Source organism: Mus caroli, unplaced genomic scaffold (assembly GCF_978045245.1).
Source record: "Mus caroli unplaced genomic scaffold, Mus_caroli_1 scaffold_4, whole genome shotgun sequence".
Lineage (NCBI taxonomy): Eukaryota > Metazoa > Chordata > Mammalia > Rodentia > Muridae > Mus > Mus caroli.
Genome location: NW_028227259.1, coordinates 101,175,595 through 101,200,499, shown reverse-complemented (window position 1 = coordinate 101,200,499; position 24,905 = coordinate 101,175,595). Strand labels below are relative to the sequence as shown.

At 41.8% G+C, this 24,905-nt stretch overlaps 1 protein-coding gene across 4 annotated transcripts in view; it reads right to left on the bottom strand.

Annotated features, from left to right (window-relative positions):
- Window positions 1–24,905, bottom strand: part of Bmp2k (BMP2 inducible kinase) — a 98,213-nt gene that overhangs the window by 16,316 nt on the left and 56,992 nt on the right. For 3 of the 4 annotated variants that reach the window (XM_021164002.2, XM_085836890.1, XM_085836889.1), the window contains exons 8-15: window positions 24,321–24,424; window positions 22,784–22,863; window positions 20,722–20,882; window positions 14,652–14,899; window positions 12,775–12,873; window positions 11,319–11,503; window positions 7,837–7,988; window positions 1,668–1,778 (exon numbers count right to left, since the gene is read on the bottom strand). In XM_021164002.2, the coding sequence (XP_021019661.1) occupies window positions 1,668–1,778; window positions 7,837–7,988; window positions 11,319–11,503; window positions 12,775–12,873; window positions 14,652–14,899; window positions 20,722–20,882; window positions 22,784–22,863; window positions 24,321–24,424 (1,140 nt within the window). The remainder of the gene's footprint in view (window positions 1–1,667; window positions 1,779–7,836; window positions 7,989–11,318; window positions 11,504–12,774; window positions 12,874–14,651; window positions 14,900–20,721; window positions 20,883–22,783; window positions 22,864–24,320; window positions 24,425–24,905) is intronic. The other variant, XM_085836888.1, reaches the window with a different exon arrangement.

Sequence of the window (24,905 nt, the reverse complement as noted above, 5' to 3'; positions counted from 1 at the left end):
TTGTCCAATAGTAATTATCTATTTTAGACTTTTTATTTTAAGTAAACTTTGAATTTAAAAAGTATTTAAAAAGTATTTAAAAAGGATTCTATTGCTGTCCCAGTGATCACCTTTATTCTGTCTTAGGCACATCCCTCCTAGGCCGGTCTGCTCCTTCACTGACTTTCCAGGTCAAACCACTGCAATATTAGTAATGCTCTCGCTGCTGACAAGTCCTAGAGTGAGAGCCCTCTCATTCTAACTGCCCCAGTTCTAAGAAATATTCAGAAATGCCTTTTACAGATAGCCGGAACGTTTTCAAACAATGACTATTACATCATTATTGGGTTGGTTATTGGGCAAGATCAAACATAAGCCATGCTCCCAACCCTCATCAAGTTCACATCTAACAGAATATACACAAAGTTCAACAAAACCACAGTGACACCCAAGCTCAGATTTGTGAACAAACTGCCAATTACAAAAGTCCCCACATCAACATGTGTGTGCCCAAAGAGCACCCAGGAAAGGCTCTCCAAGTCCCAGCTTCAGGCCCAACGACTCCCCAGGAAAGGCTCTCCAAGCCCCAGCTTCAGGCCCACCGACTCCCCCAGGAAAGGCTCTCCAAGCCCCAGCTTCAGGCCCACCAACTCCCCAGGAAAGGCTCTCCAAGTCCCAGCTTCAGGCCCACCAACTCCCCCAGGAAAGGCTCTCCAAGTCCCAGCTTCAGGCCCACCGACTCCCCAGGAAAGGCTCTCCAAGCCCCAGCTTCAGGCCCACCGACTCCCCCAGGAAAGGCTCTCCAAGTCCCAGCTTCAGGCCCACCAACTCCCCCAGGGTCCCTCGGGAGTGGTTTGCATGGGATGTGCATGCAAGTGTAGGCAGGACAATGGACTCCAGCTGAAGAGGAACAACAACAACAACACTGCACTGAAACTGCTTCCTGCATCAGGAACTCAAGTCACTAAGTCCTGAGATCCCTGAAGAGTGATGAGCATTTTTGAAATACAAGAAAAATAACACACTTTTGACTAAGGGTATTGGCAGTGTGAGGAACCACACAGAAGGCTGAGCAGATACACAGCTAGCTAGCAGCTCCTGCTACAGCTACTGTGTCATCTATAAAATTAACAATGAAAGGGCAGTAAGCAGAAATGCATGAAGACAGACAGAGAGCAAAGCTAGGATACGGAATATGACAGCAATTCCAAACAATCTTGCTAGGGGTTCTGCATCATACAATTACTTTGACATTACTAATAGGAATAATTTTACATAGCAAGTTGCAGCAGCATTCAACTTCTGAACTAAAATCAAAAGCATGAACATAAGAAGCGAAGTTGGTGGCATACCAAATACAAAATCATTAAGACAATTATAAGAAATGATGTATATGCTAGGAAAACATCAGATTTTTAAGCAAAAGCTAAGTATAAAAGTATTTTAAGTATATTTTAAATATAGGAGATATTTTCATGTGTAATTTTTTTTTTTAAAGTAGATCCCAGTAACTGGTGAAAAAAAACTGCATTTCCCACATTGGCAAATGTACAACAGCAACTCCGTAGGCCACACGTTAGGAAGATTAGACGGCTAACAGTTACACACGCCCTATTTTCAAGCTTCTGTACCTAACATCCGCCTCTTCTGAGCATTTCACAGACAACGATGCCACACATGTAACTTGCCTGAGTGAGAAATGAAAGGGACGGAAGCAAAAGGCTCCTCCGGAAGACGGCTATGTGGAGCGGGGGGCGGGTCTACAGTCTTATCTGAGGGTGTGCTCTCCCCGAGCCTGTCTGCAAAAATAAGATGAAACAAAACAAAAATAAAATAAAATAAAGATGGTTTTAAACAAAAGGTGAAATACAGTATAAACCAAAGTAAAACTTAAAACAACAGCCTTTTTGAAGACCATAATTCACAGCCCTGTTCTGATAAGGCCTGGGCTTTGTCCGAAGGTGAATGAATGCCTGTTTGTTACTACAAAATCAAGTTCAAGGAGATTAGATTAATCAGTGCGAGATTACATTAAATTCAATCTACTTAATTAGTCCGGTTCAGTTAATACTAGCTATTTGTATTTGTAACATATTAAACTTGAGTTTCAAACCCTGCTTATTACAAAGACACATTTAGCACTTTCACCAAAAACCTACAGAAGAAAAAAAAAACTGCAAATGGTTGTACACTCATAAAATTGGTAAATTCAAATCCTCAGCAGTCAGAAAAATGGAATTCACTCTATCTGACATTATTCATTTTTCCCAACACTTTGTACTATTACACACACAAAGCACACACACACACACACACGCATGCACATACAGTGTATTGATTCATCCAACAAATAGCTGAGTGTTTGGTAATACATCCAGCACAGCACTGTTCTGACCCCTACCCTCACGTAGCTTATATGAAAAACAAGCATTAAAGTAGTAGACACTACAAGATGTATACAGTGTGTTTGAAAACAAATGTGCTCTGTAGTGTAGCAGAGAGGAAAGGAAAGCAGGAGGACAGAGTGATTCCTGGGACAGAACAGAGAGAGACGGCAGGCAGCTGGGGATGGAGACACAGGGTGAGAATGAGCATCACAGAGCAAAGGCAAGGGCAGCCGTGTCGGAGAACCTCCATCCCCGATCCCCGGTCATGGCAGTACTCCCTTATCAACTCAAGCTGCCCTCACTAGGGATGCTTACGTGCCCAGTAAGCACTTTCTAGCTTGTTGGAACAATGCCTCTTTTCTGATTTTAAGCAATCAAAACTGTACTATTTGACACTTATCAAGAAAGAAATTTTAGGCATTCAAGTAGACCTTTGTTCCGTAGCCATTTTGAAAGAAAAAAAAAAAGTCAAATCCATTTTCTTGCTAGTTTGTTCTGGTGAGTAAGTTAAAGAGGCTAGAGGTTAAAGCACCAACTGAAGAGCATCTTCATAGCTCTTAGTTTCATAGCATCTTTCTGGAAAGACAATGAAGACCATCTTATGACCAGTTTACTGTAGCGAGATGCAACATTGGCACATGAAGGAAGGACAGCGTGCGGTCTCTCTGGGCATCTATACGCCAGAGGTCATGCATGCACTCATATCAAAGGGTCCTCCTGGGCTCCTCAGCCTTCTACACACCCTCTAGGTTCTGTCCTTACAGACTGCAAAAGAACAACCCAAGTGACAGCCTCAAGGGCATCATCAAGAAGGGTAACTCCCCCAAATCAAAATGGTATGTAGACACTTAAGTCTGAACTAGAAACAGCCTCCGTAACACCTGCATCCTTCCCGTCAGGAGGTTAATACAGAGCAGCTGCTTCCCCCATAACACAGATGTGATGAATTACACTATCTAATTGTGAACTTGGAAACCTCCACTTTCAACCTATTCTCCAAATTTCAAAACAAGTTTGTAACAATGGTTCCCTAGCTTATGAAAGTGCAAAATCACTACATCACTCCTGGAATTCTTGTACATTTGGTATATAATCTTTAACAATCAAGCAAATTGTGGTAAATACATAAACAGCACTCTGCAGTTAGACATAATAACAACAATAATAACAACAAAAACCTTCATGTGGGAGTAGCTAATTGTTATATAGAAGTCTCCAAGTGGAAAGAATACAGGAGTTACTGTTATATAAAAAACTCATTTACTTAATTATTTTCAAACAGAAGTCAGAATACATTTGTAACAAAATGCATCATGTTCTATTATCCCACAAAACACAAAATCAATGTTTAATGGAATATTTTTATATCACTTAAGATTTCTAAAATTCACATAATCTGGGTCTCAGAAGACAGAATACAAAATAAATAAACATTAACTTACTACACAATCACATAGATATGAAAACAAAATGCTTACTGTGGAGCTACATTTTAAAGACCTGGTCACCCCTAACCTGTCTTAAGTTTCTTTCAGTTAGAACAAAGTCTGAGTTACACATAAGGAATCTGTCCCATCCTGACACATAAAAGCATTGTGCTGGAAGGTGAAGACAGATTCTTTTCAAAGTGTTCAATTGACAGAAACAGTGGAAAAGGGGTAGGACTTTAACATTTTGAAAGCAGAGTCCTTTCCATTATACCACCACACAGTCAAAATACTCTAGAAGGTATTTTAAATATGCAGCTTAAATAGATAATGCCCTCAAACAAAGACTTAACAGTTAACAAATAGAGTTGTAAAACGAAGTATTCACTGGTACTACGGAGTCAGTCTAATGTGCCTGAAAATCATTACTCTACATTGAAGACACTGTAACAGGTCAGAATAAACAAAAGTTAATGGCTGAAAACTTTACCATAAATGAAATATTGTAAAATAACATTTACAACTGTTGTGTATTCAAAATTTATACAACATACTTAGTAAGATTGCAAAACAACCAGTCCTTGAGTTTCTGTTATTCCCCTTAGTCATTTTGTTGAAATTTTAAACAGAAAACAGTAAATCTATTTGTCCAAGAACCAACCTTCCACTGTTCTTCATTAGGAGTTACAAGGATACCACCATCTGACCAAATCCACGTTGACAATTTCCCCAAACACGTGTTATTTCAGTTCCTGTTTAACCTTGTAACTACCATAACAACTAGACCCCTGAGGGGTACATACTCATCTGATGATTCGGTACAAAAGATAATGACAGCAGCAAGCTTAATTAAAAAAAATCAAAGACAAACTTTGTTATTAATACTTAATATTGGTTTAATGTATTCTCATTAGGAAAGAACCATTAAAAGATTCTGTACTATAAATTACATTCATTTACACTGAGAACTAAAGCAGCAATAGTTTATTTTACATGTTAAATGCCTGTTACAGGTAATCAATTATTTCCATAAAGGTTACAAAAAATATATTATCAATTATCTCAGTTTTAATATCACAAAAATGTTATTTCTTTAAAATTATTTCCTATAGGAAGCACACAAGTAATATATCTTTTTAGTCATTGTTATCTTTTTTCCTACTAAACAAAATAGCCATGTACCACTTGATCAGGAAAATCCTGAGTGTCAATGTAGCCCTGAATGGTCAACACTCTGCAACTTCTATGTCACCTGCAGGGATAGTGTGCACTCAAAAGCCTCGGGAAGGTGGTCAGCCTCCACCCAGCAAGTATTTCATTAACCAAAGACGTGCGCTTTTACAAACCACTCTGGAAAACAACACATGTGCCTAGTAACAAATGCATAAGAGAAATATGTGGTATTTCAAGTGCATTAATTTATTTCTTCAGGTTGGAAAAAAATTGGGGAGAGAAGAACCAAGCAATAATGAACATCCACCATTCTTTAGTGTACAGTCAGGCTTCCACTGTAATTAAGGTCCTAGAGGAGGCCCCTGCTTATCAGAATGATTTCAACTCTACCATACAGATCAAATGTGAGATATACTATTATTGTACTGGAAGAGATATCAGAGATGACTGCTACACCTAAGTAAGACTACAGAAGGGGATGTTTCTGAAGTGCAGACACATTTATAGATTTTCCTAAAAGTCCCACTCCTTCCTTTGAACTCCAGTCCACTCACTTAATGTTAAGAACATGGAACTCTATCTATCGGCCTCCCTGCCGACATGTGCCCATCGGGTCAGTGCTGTATACTCTTGACTCTCGTTTGATTAATTTACCAAGAAACCTAGTGAATTAAATATAGTTTCAAGATGCCAGCTAAGCATCTTAAGACATGAGGTGATGGCTCCCATCCCCTATGTAGAGACAATCACTTCACTCAGCTCCACTAACAATCCTGTCCCTTCGATCCCAGTTTACAAGTGGCAGGGGATGAGCCTGACATGGCAACTGAGTGACCTCACTGAGAAGCTATCAGCAGGGAGGGAAATGTGAGTTTCTGGTGCTATGTGCTGAAGTGAGTGCAGAAGCCCTGTGGTTTCGGTGCCCCTCCTCAAGGCCACGCGGGTAGTTTATAATGGCAATGATCGATCGCTCCTGGGCTCTCGTCTGGGACCTGGCATCTTCTGTGATGCAGTGAGATGCAGTCTGAGCTGCCTCTGTCAACAGGTATACACATCCATGTGTGCAGCACTGATGTTGCCTATCTTCCAATGTGAAAACAGTTATTCCAAAATTTAAAAGACGAAACTACACATGCAGCCATGTCTTCATACAGTTCCTGCCTCCACCAAAGAAACAGCATATTTTATAAGACACAAAATAATAAGATCCTTCACCTGGCCCTTGTCATTTAGAAGGGGGAACACAAGATATTCCTTTAATCTGAGAAACTAAAAGTATTTGTTAGTAGATCCTTCTCAGAACACATTAAAACTTACTTTCTGCTTCTAAACGAACCCTTGGCTGGGGAGATGGCTTAGTTAATACCCTTGCTGCACCAGCTTTAAGGAGAGAATCCAAATCCCCAGTGTGGATGCTAGGCGTGCGCGGTGGCCGACTGCAGCCCCAGTGCTCAGCAGGCAGCCAGGAAGACTCCACACAAAGTGACTAGAAAAACTCTATTTTTGACTTGTGGGTTCATCTGAGAGACCGTTCCTCAAATGATAGAGAGGGACTACAGATGACTCTTAACTTCAGGTCTAGACAGGCATGCAAACACACTTACATGAGCATATGCATACTCGCACGCATTAAAAAACTAAAATAATCCTATAAATTATCATTACTTGACCACCTCCTAATCTTCCTTTACTACTTTCCAAAAGAGACCATTGACATCCTTTTTAAACTGGGGGCTACTTAACAGAAACTCCAGGAAAAATACCATACAAAAATGTGATTTAAAAACATTTTTTAATATGAGGTAAGATTTTTTTATCAAAGTTAACAAATGTATATCAGAGGCTTAAAATTCATTTTTATGCTCACGCTTATCACCAATATACAAAATACAAATTCAGATGCCAAACATGAGTGCCTTACAGGAATTCTTTACATAAATGTAAGCCATCTGTGAATTTTACATAAAATACATACTAATTCAGACAAAGCACTCTACTTACTAAATGTGTTCACAAAGCTAGTTACTTAAATAAAACAGGAATTAGAAACTGAGAGTCATTTCTTAGGCCCTTCTCTTTATATGCAAAACAGAGATGCTCAGTGAATATGTATGTATATGCATACATGTACATACAAATACATACATACACACATATACATACAAGCCTCAGAAACTAGAAAATCACCTATGTTTTCCATAAAATGAGCTTCTTGCCCTTATTCTGCAAACCTCCTCAAACCTACACTCTTCTAAAAGAGATCATTTCTAAAACACATGTGGCAAGGCTTGATGTATATATTAGGTAGTTTGAGAAAAGTTAACGATTCCAAGTAAAAACATTGAGATATCAGATTTCAAGTTGAAAAAAATTATTTAACTTTGGTCATATCAGGACAACAAAGCAGCCCCTTTCTGTCGCCACTCAGTGAAAGGACACGACAAACCATCACCATTGTGCAGCCCATGCTTTCTCTTGGGCATGCTCAAGGGTGTCTCAGACCCACACTATCTCGTACTGAGTGTGCAAGAAAGAGCTGCAGAGCCATTAGTAAGGCAAGAGACTGACAGTGTCTTCCCTACTTGAGCATTAACCTTCCATGTTTTGAAGATGTTATGAATTGCACATTCATAGATAGTTTTTAATGGTTAAGATATCAGCAATCTTGAGTTTATTAGCTACTAAGAGGCAACTAACTTCTAATGTGCAACACAACACAGCTTAACAGTATATGAAAGAAAGTGGCCTGTATTTTTCCCTCAAGTGCACAAAAAGAATTTTTGACACCACCTCACACAGTCTTTGGCCTTGCTCAACTATATAGCTGTTACTTTACTGTGAAGCAAAATAAGCCTTCAAGTGTCCCTTACTTGATCTTAGAAGGTCAAATTCTCTGTCCAATAGTTCCTCTTCTGTTAACTTGGAAAAATTGTCTTCTCCAAAAGGATTCCAGCCTGACATGTCAGGAGGGTGACTGATGGCCTTCTGACTTGTAAAATCTGCCTCTTTCTCAGCAACTGACCTGTTGAGAGAGGAGAGAGGGTGACAGGGATAACATTACAATTCAGGGAACTTTGCAGTGCCTCACTTCACACTGCACAAACTCTTGGAACAAGACCTGGAGTGCAATGGTAGATTAAGTACAGGATGAGCCTGGGCTGTAGCTCAGGGATAAAATGCTTGCCTGGTATGCATAAGACCCAGGATTCAATACTCATCACAGAAAGAAACAAAAACGTGGCATCCCTGGAATGCCAGCACTCTGGCAGCTAAGCCTATAAGGCCAGCCTGAGCTACATAGTATGTTCCCAGCTAACCTAGGCTAGAGTGAGACCCTGTCTCCAAAAGATAAAGAAATAAAGTACAGGTTGGACAGACCACGGCTGCAGTGTGAACCACCTGCACATGTAACTGCACGCTAGTGTGCTCCTTATTTAACCCCTTACTCCTCGGCATCCTAGTCCACAGGATGTGTACGAACTTGCAGAGACCTTAAAACACACAGCAGTGGGAAAACTCAAGTCTGGCTTCCTATCTGAACTGCTTTCCTCCCACTCTGGATGAATTCAGAGACTGTTTCTGGAACACAATTGAAAGACGTATTAAATCACATCTTCAGGGGCTGGGGATATGGTATCACAATGAGACTCAAGACCTTAGTTTCACCTCCAGCACTAGGCTGGGGTATGGGGTTAACAAATTGTTTACACTTTTACCCCAAAAGAATGAAACCTAACCCCTAGCCTCACTTAGTATTTGTCTTACTGTACTCACAATTATTTACTTTGCCACAGTGCATTTCTTTAAATGGCATTTGATTTGCATAACTGTAAATATTTAAAAGCATTTTGAACAAATTAAAGACTCAATAGTATTCATTATTAAAAGCAGATAGGGATGCTGGAGAGACATGCAGTGGTAAACAGCACTTCCTACCCCTACAGAGGATCTGGGTTCAGTTCCTAGAACCTACATGGTGGCTCACAACCATCCGTGACTCCACTTCTAGGAGACTAGTGGCCAGACTTTCTGGCCTTAGTGCGCACAAGGAACCCAATGGTGCGCATACAAAACACTCAGACACATAAAATAAGGCCGGGCGTGGTGGCGCACGCCTTTAATCCCAGCACTTGGGAGGCAGAGTTAGGAGGATTTTTGAGTTTGAGGCCAGCCTGGTCTACAAAGTGAGTTCCAGGACAGCCAGGGCTACACAGAGAAACCCGGTCTCAAAAAACCAAAAAAAACAAAAAAAAAAAAAACTAATTTTTTTAGAAGCAGCATGGGGGCTGTGGAAACAACTAACAAGAAGAATCTGTGCTTGGAAGGCCCAAAGCCCTGCCTCCAATTTCCAGACAGACAGACAGACAGAGGAGAAATGGAAGGATTTTCTTGTATGTATCATTTAGCTTTAAGACTGATGAGACCTGAGTGTGAGGGCAGCCTGGTCGATTAGTAAGCTCCGGAACTGCCAAGGCTACACACAAGGAGACCCAGTGGCACTGATGAGGCTGACACACTGACCACTGAGGTTTAGGGCTATTGACTTACATATGTTTTACAGTTCTGAAAGCTCACCAGTTTCTGGAGTACAGCTGTGCACAATGAAAATGGAGTACTGACTGTGGAAACCTGGGTAAGAGGATCCGTGTTACTGTTGTGCAGTGTGCGCACTATCTAAACTTTTATTATTTCCTGTTTTGGTGTTTTTCCTTGTTTCTTGGGCAGTGCTGGGGAGTTTACCTCAGTCCTTGCTATGTGGATTTCTAATGAAAACAGCAGCTTAGCCATGTATATGAACTAGCATCAAGCAGACTATGTAATAAGAAAAGCTACATTCCTCTCGTCACAGAGGAACTAACATTCATAGGTTTATTGGAGCACTACTCGAATTTCATAGTTTAGATCCTACGGGATCTAATGTGTTTCCTGCACATATGTTAGGCCCTAGCTTCCTTGTAATAATGCCTGAATGTATGAAAGAGGAGTGCCAAGCAGAAAAAGCTAGAGTGAGCAAGTAAATGGTGGCAAACGCCGAGGCACACCTTTGAGTGCTCCAAAGCAATCGTTTGTCCCAGCCCATACACCTCTGCTTTTGCTTCAGAAATGTATGTCACTGAATTAATCTTTTAAAATTTCCTTCCTGTGTCTCCCCAGTATGTAACAGATCTCTATCGTTCCTCTTCCTTCTCCCTCTCCCCGGGCCTCTCTCCCTCTGTCTCCCTCTCCTTTCTCACTCACACACACAGAACTCTAATGGCACACTTGCTCTCTCTGGACAAATTCAATTGACAGCACAGTGTCACTGTCCTCATGCTGTCTACTCTCTCAGCTACTGCTGCAAATCCTGAACCTGGGCATAGGAGCCTCTTTGCTGTTCTAGCACCCAGTTTAACAACTAATTTCAGTTTCATATTTAAAGATATCGATATTTCCTGCCTTGGGGCGGGAGGGGGTGTGTCTTTGTGTGCACATGTATCCTGGTGCATGTTTGTGTGTGCTCACACGTGGAGGGAAGAAGGCAACCCCAAGTGTTGGTCCTCAGGGGCTGTCCACCTTGTTTCCTTGTCAGTTGGGCTCTGTTGGTTGAGCAGAGACCCTTCCGCCTCTGTCTCCACAGCCTCTGAGGTTGCAGTGTGTGCTCTCACTCCCTGCTTCTTTAATAGAGCCTGGAGATCAAATTTAAGTCTTTCCGGCTTGTTGGAAAAGTACTTCACCAAGCTCTCTCCCAACCCTTAATACTGGCTCTTAATTCCAAGATCCTGAAAAACTTGCTAAATTCATATCACATCCAAATGTGAGAAACAATGTACCAAATTTCTTCAATGTATTGTAATGATTTCCCATAGAAAGTACCCACACAATAATTCTAACTAATATATCTGAATAGTTAAAAGTCACGATTTCTCAACTACACTAAGTTTGCTATGCATGATATACTTAAAATGTTTGTCCCCGTGTCAACTGAACCAAATCATACAAATTTTACAAATAGTTGAGTTAGGTGAAGGCAGTAGTAACACATAAGTAGAAAAAGTTAACATGTCTACAAGGATTCTTTATTTTCAACCTCTCAAGTAGTTTTCTTGGATTATGTTTCTACTTAAATTACAAAGAATGCCTGAATAACTCCTAAATAACCAATAAACTCCTAAATGTCCTTCTGTGTGGCTGACCTTTGTCTGCAGAGAGGAACTGGAGCAGGAGGAAGGATGATGTACAACAGAACCGAGGAGGGAACGAATCAGCTCTATGTAATAGCAAAAGCGAGCTCATTCAGGAGCCACTCCATGCTTCCTGCAGTATCGCCCACTTCCATGGTGAGTGCCTTTGCATCCTCCGGGAAAATACTTGCCTGTTGGCACCGTAAGAAGAGTCCGCTATGGTTCCAACCTGAGCTGGAATTGACGAGGCGTAGGAAACTAAGGCTGGTGAGAACTCTTGAGGGGAGGTAAGATACTCAGGTGATACCTGCTGTGTTGGCTGCTGATGGCGAGCTAGCATCTGCTGCTGCAAGAAAGCCTGCTGATACTGCTGCATCTGAAACAAGAAACAACACAAAGCCTATGTCCAAGTCACCAAAGCACTGCACCCTGCCACTAGTTACCATGCTCCTTCCTGTCCCCTGCCATGGAGACACAACCAGAAACCCTAGGAACCCCCAACATCACTGAGTACTTGAAGAAGGAGCTGTGACCAGAAAACTACACAGAGATATTTAAACCCATCTAATATTAAAAAGCCAGACTCACTTAGCCAGATTCAAAACTCTTCCTTTAAGTATTTTAAGAAAAAGACAAAGGAATAAGTTAAGTAAACTGATTCCTGTAAGAGAAGAAAAGGCAGACTGTTCTCTGGAGCAAATGCATGGCAGAGTTGCCCTGTGTTTCACTTACACTCAGCAGATACTTGCTGAATGGAAGAGACAGAGGACATAAGATGACAGGGACTCTTATAGCCAAAAGTGTCACTAGACAGTTATAATGTGCCACTCTCAGATGCAAGAGTGTAACTGCAGGCTGTTTGAGAATAGACATCTGCCTTCAAAGAAAATATGTCAAGTGACAGTTTTACTTGAGTGTGTGTGTGCATGCGAACACACACACACACACACACATGAGCATGGGAGGGGTGAGGGCATAAAAACACACGGAGGCCAAAGCCAACATCAGATGTTTCTATCGATCGATAGCTTGGTTTAGAGTCAGGATCTCTCACTGAGCCTGGAGCTCACCTAGCTTATCAGATAGGACAGCTGACAAATGAGCTTCAAGATCCACCCGTCCCCATCCCCACCCAGTGGGCACGAGGTGTAGCATGTGCTGCTGGCTTTTGGAGCCTGGGATCTGAACCCAGCCCTCGTGCTTACATGGCAACATCGTCAAGGGAGCATCTCTCCAGCATCCCTCATTAAGTAACGTGAGCCAATTTGCATGTGTGGACAGTCAGTATCTGGTGTCTTCAGCCTTCTCTCTCCTCCTTTTTGAGACACAGTCTCTCTCACTGGACCTAGAGTTCACTGATTTGGCTAGGTTGGCTGGCCAGCAAACCCCAGAGGTTTTCCATCTCTGCCTCCTCTCATCATTGCTGGGGTCACTGGTGCAAGTTACTAAGCCTAGATTTTCAGAATGGGTGTGGAAGATTTACACTCATGTCCTCATGCATGCATGACACACTTGCTGGACTGATTCATCTTCCCAGGCCCCAAACTGAGTTTTGAAGAATGAATTTTAAATAGCATCATACATACTGTAAGTTCCGCCTTAGAAATACACGCCTGTAAGAACGTCTAGACACGACAAAGCCCTTACCATGGCAGGATACTGGGATGCAGGCGGTTGTGGCTGATACACTGAGTGCATTAGAAACTGTTGCTGAAGTATCTGCTGCTGGTGCATTGCATGCTGATACTAGAAGAGGGGACAAAACAGAAACAGAATCAACACTGTGCAGGTCTGAATGAGGAAGTCCCCGATAGGGTCATATGTTTCAATGCTGTTCCCCAGTTAATGATAATATTTGGGCAGAATTAGGAGGTGTGGCCTTGCTGGAGAAGGTGTAGCCTTGTTGGAGGCCTGTCAGTGGCAGACGAGCTTTGAGGTTTCACAAGCCCATGCTAGGTCCAGGCCCACTCTCTCTTTGAACAACTTACGAACCAGATTTGAGCTCTCAGTTACTGCTCCAGAAGATGCATGTGTGCTTGCTGCCATGTTTCCCACAGTGATGATGATACACTAACCCTCTGAAACTCTAAGTAGCCCTCAACTACATGCTGTATTTTATAAGTTTCCTTGGTGATGGTCTCTTCAATGTAATAGAACACTAAGACAACTAATATCCATGCCTCCCAGTGCCAGAATTATTTATTTATTTATTTATTTATTTATTATTGGTTTTTTCGAGACAGGATTTCTCTGTGTAGCCCTGGCTGTCCTGGAACTCACTCTGTAGACCAGGCTGGCCTCTAACTCAGAAATCCACCTGCCTCTGCCTCCCAAGTGCTGGGATTAAAGGCGTGAACCACCACTGCCCGGCCAGTATTACTTATTTTTAATTTTGTGTGACTGCTGTTTTGCCCGCATGTCTGTCGGTACACTATGTACTTGAAATGCCCACAGAATTCGAGAGCACTAGATTTCCTGAGACAGGAGTTGTTGATAGTTGTGAACCATCATACAGACGCTAGGACTTGAACCTGCATCCTCTGGAGAAGCAACCAGGACTCTTAGCCATTTCTCCATCCTGAGTTCTGTGTTTTGTTTGTTTGTTTGTTTGTTTGTTTTGTTTTTAATATTTCTGATTTTATCAGCACAATAATTAAGAAAATAAAGTCTTAAGAACAATATAAAAGAACCGTAATAATCTGTGACTGTAAATTTCTGTATGTTCATCAAATTAGTTTGAAAAGTAGTAATAAAACAGAGTGTAACGAAAAGTATTCCAGCACACTTTCAGGATGTTTGTAGGAAAGCTAACACAAGCATGGCCTCCAGTGACCCCTCTTACAGTCCAGGTTCCGCACTCTCCTCCTGTCTCCTCCCCGGCACCACCCCCACTGTGTCTGTCAGCCAACCACAGAGGGAGCAGCCCAGTGGAGTGTCCTGTACACAGCTGGCTCACACATGCCTTGGATAATGATAAAATGCTTGTGCTTACAGAAGTGCCATGTAGAAAAGTTTAGTGAGGCTAGAACTTTGCAGGATTTTATAGAGGACAGAATGATGCCTCCTTTTTACCTATGTGCCAACACAGGCAAAATAAAATAAAACAAAAACCGAGCTGCAGAACTGACCCAGGGTTACTAGGCTCACAGACGAACAGGAAGGGCAAGAAAAGAAAATAATAAAAAGACAGCATTTCTTTTGAAAATTAAACATTTTTCCCATGGTAGCACTGGTGTAGATTTAAAATATATCTGTGATGCTTATTTCTGAATATCAAGTAAACACTTTCACTTCATAAATCCATGGTGCAATCTATTTTAACAGTACATCTCTTTACTTAGCATCAAATGTCAATTAATAAAACGTTCTTCTGTAATTAGGAAATTGAGGATGTTTATTTGAACACAGTTCACGTGATGATATGCCTATTTTAAATCAATGACACAAAAGTGAAAGCAATGGTACTCAACTGCTGTGTGAATTTCACAACACCACTTCCCTATATAAAGTCATAAAAATACTACCTGCTGCAAGTAAGCATTTTGAAGTAGTTGCTGTTGCTGCTGCTGTTGCTGCAGCTGTTGTTGCTGCTGCTGTTGTTGCTGTTGTTGCTGTTGCTGCTGGTGGTGGTGGGGATGACGATGCAAATGAAGTTGCTGTAATCTCCAGTCTCCCTGCTGCAACTGCTGGAGGACTCTATGCTGCTGTGGGGGTTGCTGAGGGGGTCCCTGAACCATTAAGACTTCAGACCCATTTCCAGGTCTCAATGCTCCTATATTTCAAAAACATTAATACACAGACAATTTTATTAAGATGGGTAGATTTCAAGTCATTAAGACATTGGTTTCATAATAGACCTTTTTGTACATTACATAGTTTAAACCAAGTATCTACTATAATTGTAAACTGTCCATGAAATGTCACTTTATCATCTACTATACCAACAAATAAATATCTTAGCAAGTCAACCTAGCCACATGAGTGAGCTGCAGGTACAATGAGAAAACCTGCCTCCAGCCTGTGCGTGGAGCTGGGGAGAAAACCTGCCTCCAGCCTGTGCGTGGAGCTGGGTGAGAAAACCTGCCTCCAGCCTGTGCGTGGAGCTGGGTGAGAAAACCTGCCTCCAGCCTGTGCGTGGAGCTGGTGAGAAAACCTGCCTCCAGCCTGTGCGTGGAGCTGGTGAGAAAACCTGCCTCCAGCCTGTGCGTGGAGCTGGGTGAGAAAACCTGCCTCCAGCCTGTGCGTGGAGCTGGGTGAGAAAACCTGCCTCCAGCCTGTGCGTGGAGCTGGGTGAGAAAGCTCAGTGGGTAAAAGCACTCACTCAGGCTCCTGGATTCCAGCAACCAGATAAACAATCAGGATGGAGCTGTGTACCCCTGCTGCCCAGGACTGGGAACATGGGGGAGACAGGGCCACTGGGGCTTACTGGCTACCAGCCTAGCTCCACATTTCATCAAGAAACCTGCCTCAAAAGAATGCAGCCGAGAGTGAGACAGTAGGAGGTTCAACACCCTCCTGTGGCTTGCATTTGTGCGCACACACACATACAACACACACTGACACACAAGTAAAAAGAGATTAGGGAGGAGGAAGAAATCTAACAGGAAGGAGAGATCAGAGAGGGTAACTGAATATATGCGACATGAAAGTACAATGAATAAGTATCTGGGGGGAACAAGAGGGCTATGGGGGGACAAAGAGGAAAGGACAGTGAGAGGGTTAACATATATAATATTACATATGTACATATATTTCATACATATATAAGAATAACATAAAATCCATTACTTTGTATGCAAGTTTTTTAAATTAATAAAAACACTGGGTGAGAAAATAATCTAAAGAGAGAAATCATCTCACCAACCACTGGCAAGCATTTTCCAAAAACTTTTACCTGCTAGGGACCTTCCCAGCATCACAGGGTTTCCAGGGAAAGGCAGCCAATGAGGAAGCAGTCTTGGCGATTTGGATCATGCTGATAGCAGATGGGATTTAAGGGGTCAATACTACTGATGGAACAAAACTGAATGCCCAGCAAAAAACTATGAACTCTTTTTTTATCTTAATCATACATAAATATAGACAGACAGACAGCAGCTGGGCATTTGGTAATTAATGCCTGCTGGCAGCAGCCTCAGGGAATTAAGTAAAGGATTAAGTGTAGAGTTCCTTTCTCTTTGCCCTGGAGCCTCTTGCTGGCCAGGTGAGAGGCTTGCACTCCTTAACTCTTCATGAACCAAAGAGAAAGGAAAGGAAAAGAATTTAAATCTTTTACACAGGCAATACGCACAGATTCACACTCATACACACATACATTCTAACCACCTGTCTCAACCAACTCCACAAGTATTTAAGTGTGTTTACATACATAGACATTTGGTGGGTGGATGGATGGATGGATGGATGGGGCAGAGGCCCCGAAGCCACATTTTATTTCTTTTCCCTGGACTTTCTATAGACAGAAGTTCTTAGAAAATAAATAAATAGAATGTTACACAAAAGGGGAGTTACAGAAGGATGTGGACAGTAAGTTCAAAGCAGTGTTCCACTCTATAAGCTCATTATAAGTTCAGAGCAACAGTGTTTCCCAAGGCCTTGCTTTATCATAGAGAACACCTGTGGCTTCACCCTTGGATCTGACCTAAAATGAATGTTTTTCCTTGACCACAAAATTGTCCCAAGCATATTTATCTTTTTAGTGTAATTGTGAAAGTTTACTGTATTCTTTATTATGCAGCCTTTACCTACTATTCTATGAAGAATGGGCACATTCTATACTTGCTTCAAATTTTATTGTATCTTTTTGGCAAAATAACTAAAACCATCTTTTAAAACTTTCGTCCTAAAATTATTTTAATCAAATGAGGAGTTTTATAAAGTCATTAATTTATATAAACAGTACTAATTCATGAAAGTTCATCTTTATGTTGATCTGCAGAAATCTACCCAATAGGGTGGGCTATGCCCAGGAATCTTTATACTATGCAATAGTGATAGGAAAGGTATATGAGCTGCAAGAAGCACTCCTGAGATGAAATTTCTGAAGGCCCTGCAATTCAGTTTATCTATTACATCCATGCAAAAACAGTGGGCCACCTCCAGTAAAGTCACCTGCATGCCTTACCCTATCCAAGATGGCTCAGGACAACTCTCAAATGTTGCAAAGACAGGAGTAAAGGGGACTGAAACTGTATGTGGCTGATGCTGTATGTTCCTGGAATCTTTGGGTCAAATCTGACTGTTCACAAACTGTAAATGAATATTCCTCTTTAAAGTTTCCTTCATGTGAGAGAGCATGTAGGTGCCCTTGGAGCTGGACTTACAGGAAGATTTGAGCAGCCTCATGTGTGAACTGGGAACCAAGTGAGGGCTTGCTGGAAGAGCAGCAAAGGCTCTTAACCAAGGTGCCATCTCTCCAGCCCCCAGATATGTTTAATATAATCCTCAGACAAATGCACCGGCATGGAAGTCAAGAACTGATTGTAAGGCTGTTCACCACCACACTACTAATAACAGCAAATACAAAAATAATCCAAGTGGTTAAAAAACTTACAGCATATTCATGACATAGAATAAATTAAAAATTACACAACAGATCTATACTGACATAACTTTTCAAAAACATCTTAAAAGGCAAGTAGCAAAGAAACATGTTTGATTCTATTTTTGAAATGACACAAGTTGTTTATATGAATTAAACATGGCTATAGTAGTAGTATTAATTTATACTACGTTCATAGTAAAAGAATGATTATTTATACTTAAAAAGCTAAGAGAGTACATGCTACACTGGTATTAAACTCAAAAGAAGCCAGGAAAGTTTTACATTTTTCTGTCAACATTTCTATAGCAGATAAATATTTTACTTAATTTCTATAGAAAAAAGGAACTCTTTACACAGTAAAGCACATACGTATAAAAGCTGTACTGTTTCCAACATAAACTGGGAGCAAGCGTGCCAAAACAGCACACACAGCCAGCCGCTGCTGCCACCAGGGGCAAGCCTGGCACTCACAGCCCTGTCAGCTCACTGACTGACTAACAGCACGGAAACCAGACAAGGCCTGGGTGCACCACCACTGGGTAACTGTATCTGAAGAGACAGGACATGAACGCTGCCAACCACAGAAACGACCCGGCATCCTGCACCTGCCTTGGGGCCGACTGCAACTTCTTTACACACAAGGCTCTCGCCTGTCCTTCTGGGTACGATCCGTAGTCATGCCACAGTTTCATTTCCTTACAGCACCCTAGGAATCCTGTGCCTTCTAAAGAATCCTTAAAGCTACTCCTAAATTGCCTACATGGCTGCTACGGCTTGAATATATCAAACACTCTGCACCTGAGCAATGTGTGCTTTGAGGACACAGAGAGCCTTTCTGCAAGATATAGTGGAAGCAGTCCAGGAAGTTCACAGCCAGGGTCCCGTTTCCTGAGTGCACATGCAATGTGACCAGACAGCCTCCCCAGCTGCAACCATGTCCTCCACCATGAAACTTTTCTCCCTTAAGTTGCTTTGGTCAGGGTATTTTACACAAGAGGAAAAGAAATTATCAAAAACCCAAATTCTTCAAATGTCCTTTCAAACCCTTTTACTGAAACAGCTCATGAACCCTCATACTTGTGGACAGCGACACCTAACAAACAAACTAATAACATCTCCAACCCAGGTAGGCAAGAAAAAGAGCAAATGCCAAGTGTGAGTGTGAGTGTGTGTGTGTGTGTGTGTGTGTGTGTGTGTGTGTGTGTGTCTGAGGTGTAATTTCCCATGTGCCACATGATTTACCCACCGTAAACATAGCTGCTGCTACAATTGTGTGTTAGATCTGAGTAAGGCACTATGATGTCACTGGGGGCTGAAGGGGTAGCTCAGCATCTGCGTGTACTCCCTGCTCTTAGAGGATCAAGTCAGGGCCCATCACATACACAGTGGCTCACAACTGTCTGTAAGTCCGGTTCCTAGACATCTCATGCCCTTTCCTGGACCCTACTACCAAGTATATACATGGTACACATACATATAGCCAAAACATCTACACACAGAAAATGATTTTTAAGTGAAATGGGAATTATATACAAATGAGTTCAAAATGTCATCTCTCCTATCCATGGATTTAATATTCCAATTGATGCATTTCAATACCACAAACTCATTGCCACAATGTGCGAGGTAATGAATGCAAAGAGAAGCGTCGCCTGCTGTCCCTGAGCCTAGACTTACGTAGTAATAAGTGACATTTACTGTCTCATAACACGTCTGGATCAGGCTTTACATTACACAGACAGGTAGATGTCTCAGGAATCCGAGCAGACAGGTACACATGCTTTTACTATGTATGTTAGTTTTAAAAAACGGGAGAAATGAAACTCAAATCGGATTCATGACTCAAATATGTATTCTTAACCAGTATCTGTAATAAAAACGTTAAAACAAGACAGACTTGTCAGGAAATATTATGTAAATACGGGTCTTCTGGAGGTGACTCTGCAGACTACATCTTCGACACCTTAAAAATTTAAATTTACTCTATTGGAGATGTTCTACAGGAATATCTATTGTAGGTAGTACACAATCATAATGCATTTTAAGACTATAAAAACAGGCCAGATGGTGATGACATATATCTTTCATCTCAGCACTACAGAGGCAGAGGCAGGCAGATCTCTGTGAGTGTGAGGTCATCCTGGTCTACAGAACAAGTTCCAGGATAACCAGGGCTACACAGAGAAACCCTGACTCGAACAAAAAAGAATTATAAAAACGATTTCTCACAATCAAATGAGAATAGTCCTTATGCTGTGATCTCCACATGGCTCCTTCACCAAGGCTCGAGAGACTTGTAACACTACGAGCGATATAACAGTCTCCTGCACTTGTACAGCCAGCCTCAAAGCTCTCGGCTGATGACCCAAGAGATGAGCTTGGGTCCATATATCAAAGAGATGACCATATATCAAAGCAAACTGAGACTTCTATATACAATCACTAATAACTTTGCTTTGCCTTTAGAAAAAAATAGTTCAGACTCAGTGTATCTGGTTTTATGTTGAGGTCCTTAATTTAAAAAAAAAAAGGTTTGGTTTACGGGACATCAGTAGACAGTTTCTTGTGGTGGGGTGCAGGGGTGCGTGTGTAGACGTGTGTGTGTGTGTGTGTGTACGTGTGTGTACGTGAGTGGGCTCATCCACATGCAGAGGACAGAGGTTGGTCTGGATGTCCTCAGTCACTGTCCCACTTTTCTGATAAGACAAGTCTCTCACTAAGCTGTCATTGCAGTTGGACTGGCTGGCCCTCAAACCTGAAACAGGCCTGTCTCTACCCCTAGCCTATCCCCCCCACCTCAGCGGCCCACTCCCACCACACCATGCACCACCTCACACCCAGGCTGGGTCACGGGAGCACACCGCCATGCCCATCTGTCTTTACTGAGGGGCCAGGGATCTCCACCTGGGTGCTCATGCCTGCACAGCGAGCACGTTACTGACCGAGCCATGTAGCCAGGCTTTCCTGAAAGCACTGTGTTCTGTGCTTTACGATGGTCAATTAAGGAAAACAAACCTTATCGAAAGGTCAGAATTGCAAAGGCTAATTACCTTTGGGCTTGTGGTTGCTGAATTCCCCAGGAGCAGGGACTTTGACAGGCGTTGCTGAACTCTGAATGGTCAGCACACTGGAAGTGGCAGCAGTGGAATTGGCCTTTGGTCTTTGTCTTGGTGCAATTGAGGTTTCTGTTGGTCCAATGGTATCTGTTATTCTATAATAGAAAAATATAATTCAGTCCAAATAATGAAATTATCTCTAAATTACTATTCATTCTACAAAATACAGACACAGTTGATTATTACAGATGACCACATCAGTCCTCTGGCTTCCTCCTAAGTATCCACCTCAGAATATCAGCTCCATAAAGCTAATAAAGAAAACAAACAATACAGGCAGCCATAGCCGTTGAAACGTCAGCCTGCCAAGCTGGAAGTACAGGAGATTTAAGGGACAGCATTACGACTGAGAGTACACAGAGAGCAACCTTCTCACAGGGTTTTGTACAAAACCAAGATCCAGTTCTTTAAAAAGACACAAGAAATAATCCCCCTCACTTGGACTCAAGAGAAAGAAAATGCTGTCGGTCTCCTATAGCAGGTAAAACCAGAGAAGCCAGTGTTTGCCAAGCCAGGCTGCCTGCTAACCCAACCTTTGTTTTCCTAGAACACTGAATGGCAATCAGGAGAAATGTCTGACTGGGACTCCGCATAAGCCCCAAATGCACACAGCAGAACAGTAAGCACAATTTTGAAAACAAGGATTAGCAGACATAAGTGACATTTCAAAACAACAATAAAAATAGGTAAATTTATTTTTAGCATTCATACACGCATACAATGTAACTGAATCAAATCCAACCCCAAATCTCTCCCCTCCAACTTCCTCCCTACTTCCCTCAAAACTTGTCCCTCACAACTTCATGGGATCTTTTGGGTTTTTTTTTGTTTTGTTTTGTTTTTTGATACCCACTCAGTCCATTTAGTACTGCCAGTATGTGCATGAGTGTGGGACCAATATAATCTGAAAATTACTTTCTATACTTATAAACTCTATAAAACATTAATAAATCTCTACTATATTTTTAGTGACTTCACTTAATATGATCTCAAATGATTTAACAACTAACACTGTATATGCCTGATTTATCATGCCCACAGTTCCTGCAGCACACACTACCCCTCTTTCATAATACCTCTATGTACCACTAGAGGGAGCCTCCCCAACACTTATCTTTCTAAAAGGAAAGTAACAAAAAACTGCATGACATTTCAGAAAATTCCGGTTGGTAACTTAAAGGAATTCAGTAGGTGATAAAAAGAAAGACAGGAAGTAATATAGAAGGGGGTTGTGTGGGAAGAGGAGGGGGGGGGAGGCAGTGGGAGGAGACAAGGATGGTAAGGGAAGCACAAATGATCAAAAGCTATTATGGCACATGAAATTATTCAAAAAACACTTTGGAAGGCAATTTTTTCCAGAAAATTGTATAAGCATATTGTAGGTACGAGGTCTCCTAATAATAACAGGGAAGATGATCGGATGATCAGAGTGCTATGGTACAAGCTGTCTAAAAACGTAATGAAGTTGGCAAGATCATTTACATAATAGCCAATCACAGCTCATTTTAATAATCAAGTTGCCCGCAAAAGCTTACTAATGGAGTAAATTACTGAAAAATAATATTTCAAACTTGATTCTTTACCAAGCACACATACACACATAAATTCTACAAACTACATACACTAATGGCCTGTGACAATTATTTTTTCCTTCCTTAAATAGAAGTAATAGGCTTAATAGCTATTAACTCGCCTCTGCAGTTCCCTAAATTCAAAAATGACGACAGCCACATGTCCACAGAGACGGCCCCCTGCAACATCAACAGTCCCACAGTCCGGTCGGTCCTCAGGCCCTCCCTGGTGAGCCGGCGCTCACAGAAGCCTGCTGTCAGGCCCTCTACGGTGTACCTTTGAGCTTTTGTTTTTCCTCACTTACCATCTAAGCTCTAGCACCACAGACTGAACAACTCGGGCATACTGGGTAAGTGGAGACAGTGTTTAGGGAATGGAAACTACAGCCTTTCCTCTGACAAGATGCCCGTCGGCCACAGCCTACCTGGCTTTCATCTGGCTTTTCCTAGCAGCGGCTTCAGTAGCAGTCATCGGCTCGGGAAGAATTGATGGAAGAAAAGAATTCTTGGAAGAAGGAGGAAAAAAAGAACATGTTTATTTAGTTTTTCATTTGAGTGGAATTAATGATCTTATGCTATAGACAGACTATTAAACTTTTAAAGTGCTGACTAAGATACTAGTATTCAGACATGTTCCTCAGATTTACTCTGTAAATATCCCTTGACAGACATGTCATCTTCATATTGATGCCCACAGAAATCATTAGAAGATGATCACAGAATCACTGTATACACTATTCTTTTGGGTAAACCTCGAATTAAGAAAAAAAGATAACACATTTATAAATCAATGGTGTTTTGTACTTCAGAGACTAATAAAGCAACCAGGACAGCAACCACATTTCTAAGTACTGCCCATGACTGCCATGAGACTGACTGTAAAGCCTAGAGGACAGTTCATCTTAGAGCCGCGTCTGTGTCAGGCTGGGTCACCATACGCAGGAGCTGAACTGAAAGTTGAAGGCAGGTACACCTCAGGCCAAGGGACTCTCCTCACTGAGAGGTCAGAGCATCACACAGTCTAAGTAGGAGAGTGAGGTTACACCTGAAGGAACCAGGGCAAGTCAGACCAGAATGATGTCTACGGAATCAATGATGAGCTAGAAACCTTCGTTAACAGCAGCAGAAACCTGGCGTGTGTAGTTCACAGCGCTGTGCAGGAAGTGACTGCAAGTCAGAGCCTTACAGTCTGTGACTTTAAGGCCAGCCTGGTCTACAGAGTAAGTTCCAGGACAGCCAAGGCTATGGAGAGAGACTCTTGTCTTAACAACAACAAAAAAAATTTTTTTTAAAACCTAAATTTAAAAAATAGGAGGGGGAAAGAAAGCAGGCAGGCAGGCAAGGAAGGAAGGAAGCATGCAAAAAGAGAGAGAAAAATCAAAATCTTTGAGTAAAATCAGTCATCCCCAAATGAGTGTCTTACTTGGCCTAGCCTCGGCTACTGGACTACACATTAATCATTATAATTGCTACCATAATTTTACAGCAGGAGGACAAGAGGATTTGCCACCATAAAGATATAAACGCAGCTACTGATAAACATAACTGAAGTCAGGTCTCTCCCTTTACAATGCCTCTGCTATTTACACTTCAAAGCCCCCCCCCTTTTTTTTTTATTTAACACTGGACTTAGTATCTGCATACTATTTGACCACACCTTTTGGTTAAAAAAACAAAAACAAAACACTTAAAACCCTGCTATCAAATACATTAATAACAGCTTATGCTCTGTGACTGACATGTGCCATGTTGTGCTTCTCTGCACAGTGCAAAATGGATATATCCTGCTGACGTTCTCCAAAATACCTGAGCAAAGTCTAAGAAATGAGGCTTCATACAAAAACAGCATAACACCATCAGGACCACTTGTCAAGAAACAGGTAGCTCTCAGAGCATGCATGCTCGCATACACACACAATTAAAATGGATTTTAAAGTCTTACCTATTTGAAAAACTACTTACATTGATGTTGGAGACCGGACAATCCTTTTTGGCAAATTTAAACGCAAAGTAAGATACTTGAAATATGTCAGGTCTGCGCTCGGGGTCTGGTTCAAGCATGAACCCTGTAATAAAAGATCAAACAGTAAGCTGTTTAACTGAAGACAAATACTACAGAGAGACACATTATGGAAGGGGGTTTGCTAGTCCACAATCCCTTGATTCTAGCCGACTTTGGTAATGCTTAGAGAAAATGGCAGAAACTTTTTCTAAAAGCAAACTTGTCGCCATGAATGCACTATAGAGGCAGTCACAGACCATCTCTATGCCAGAGAGGTAGCAGACATTAAACTCTTGAAAACATGACCCCCAACTTGACACAAGCTGGAGTTATCACAGAGAAAGGAGCTTCAGGTAAGGAAATGCCTCCATGACATCCAGCTGTGGGGCATTTTCTCAATTAGTGATCGAGGGGGAAGGGGCCCTTATGGGTGGTGCCATCCCTGGGCTGGTAGTCTGCAGCACACGGCCTCTGCATCAGCTCCTGCTTCCTGACCTGCTTGAGTTCCAGTCCTGACTTGTTTGGTAATAAACAGCAGTATGAAA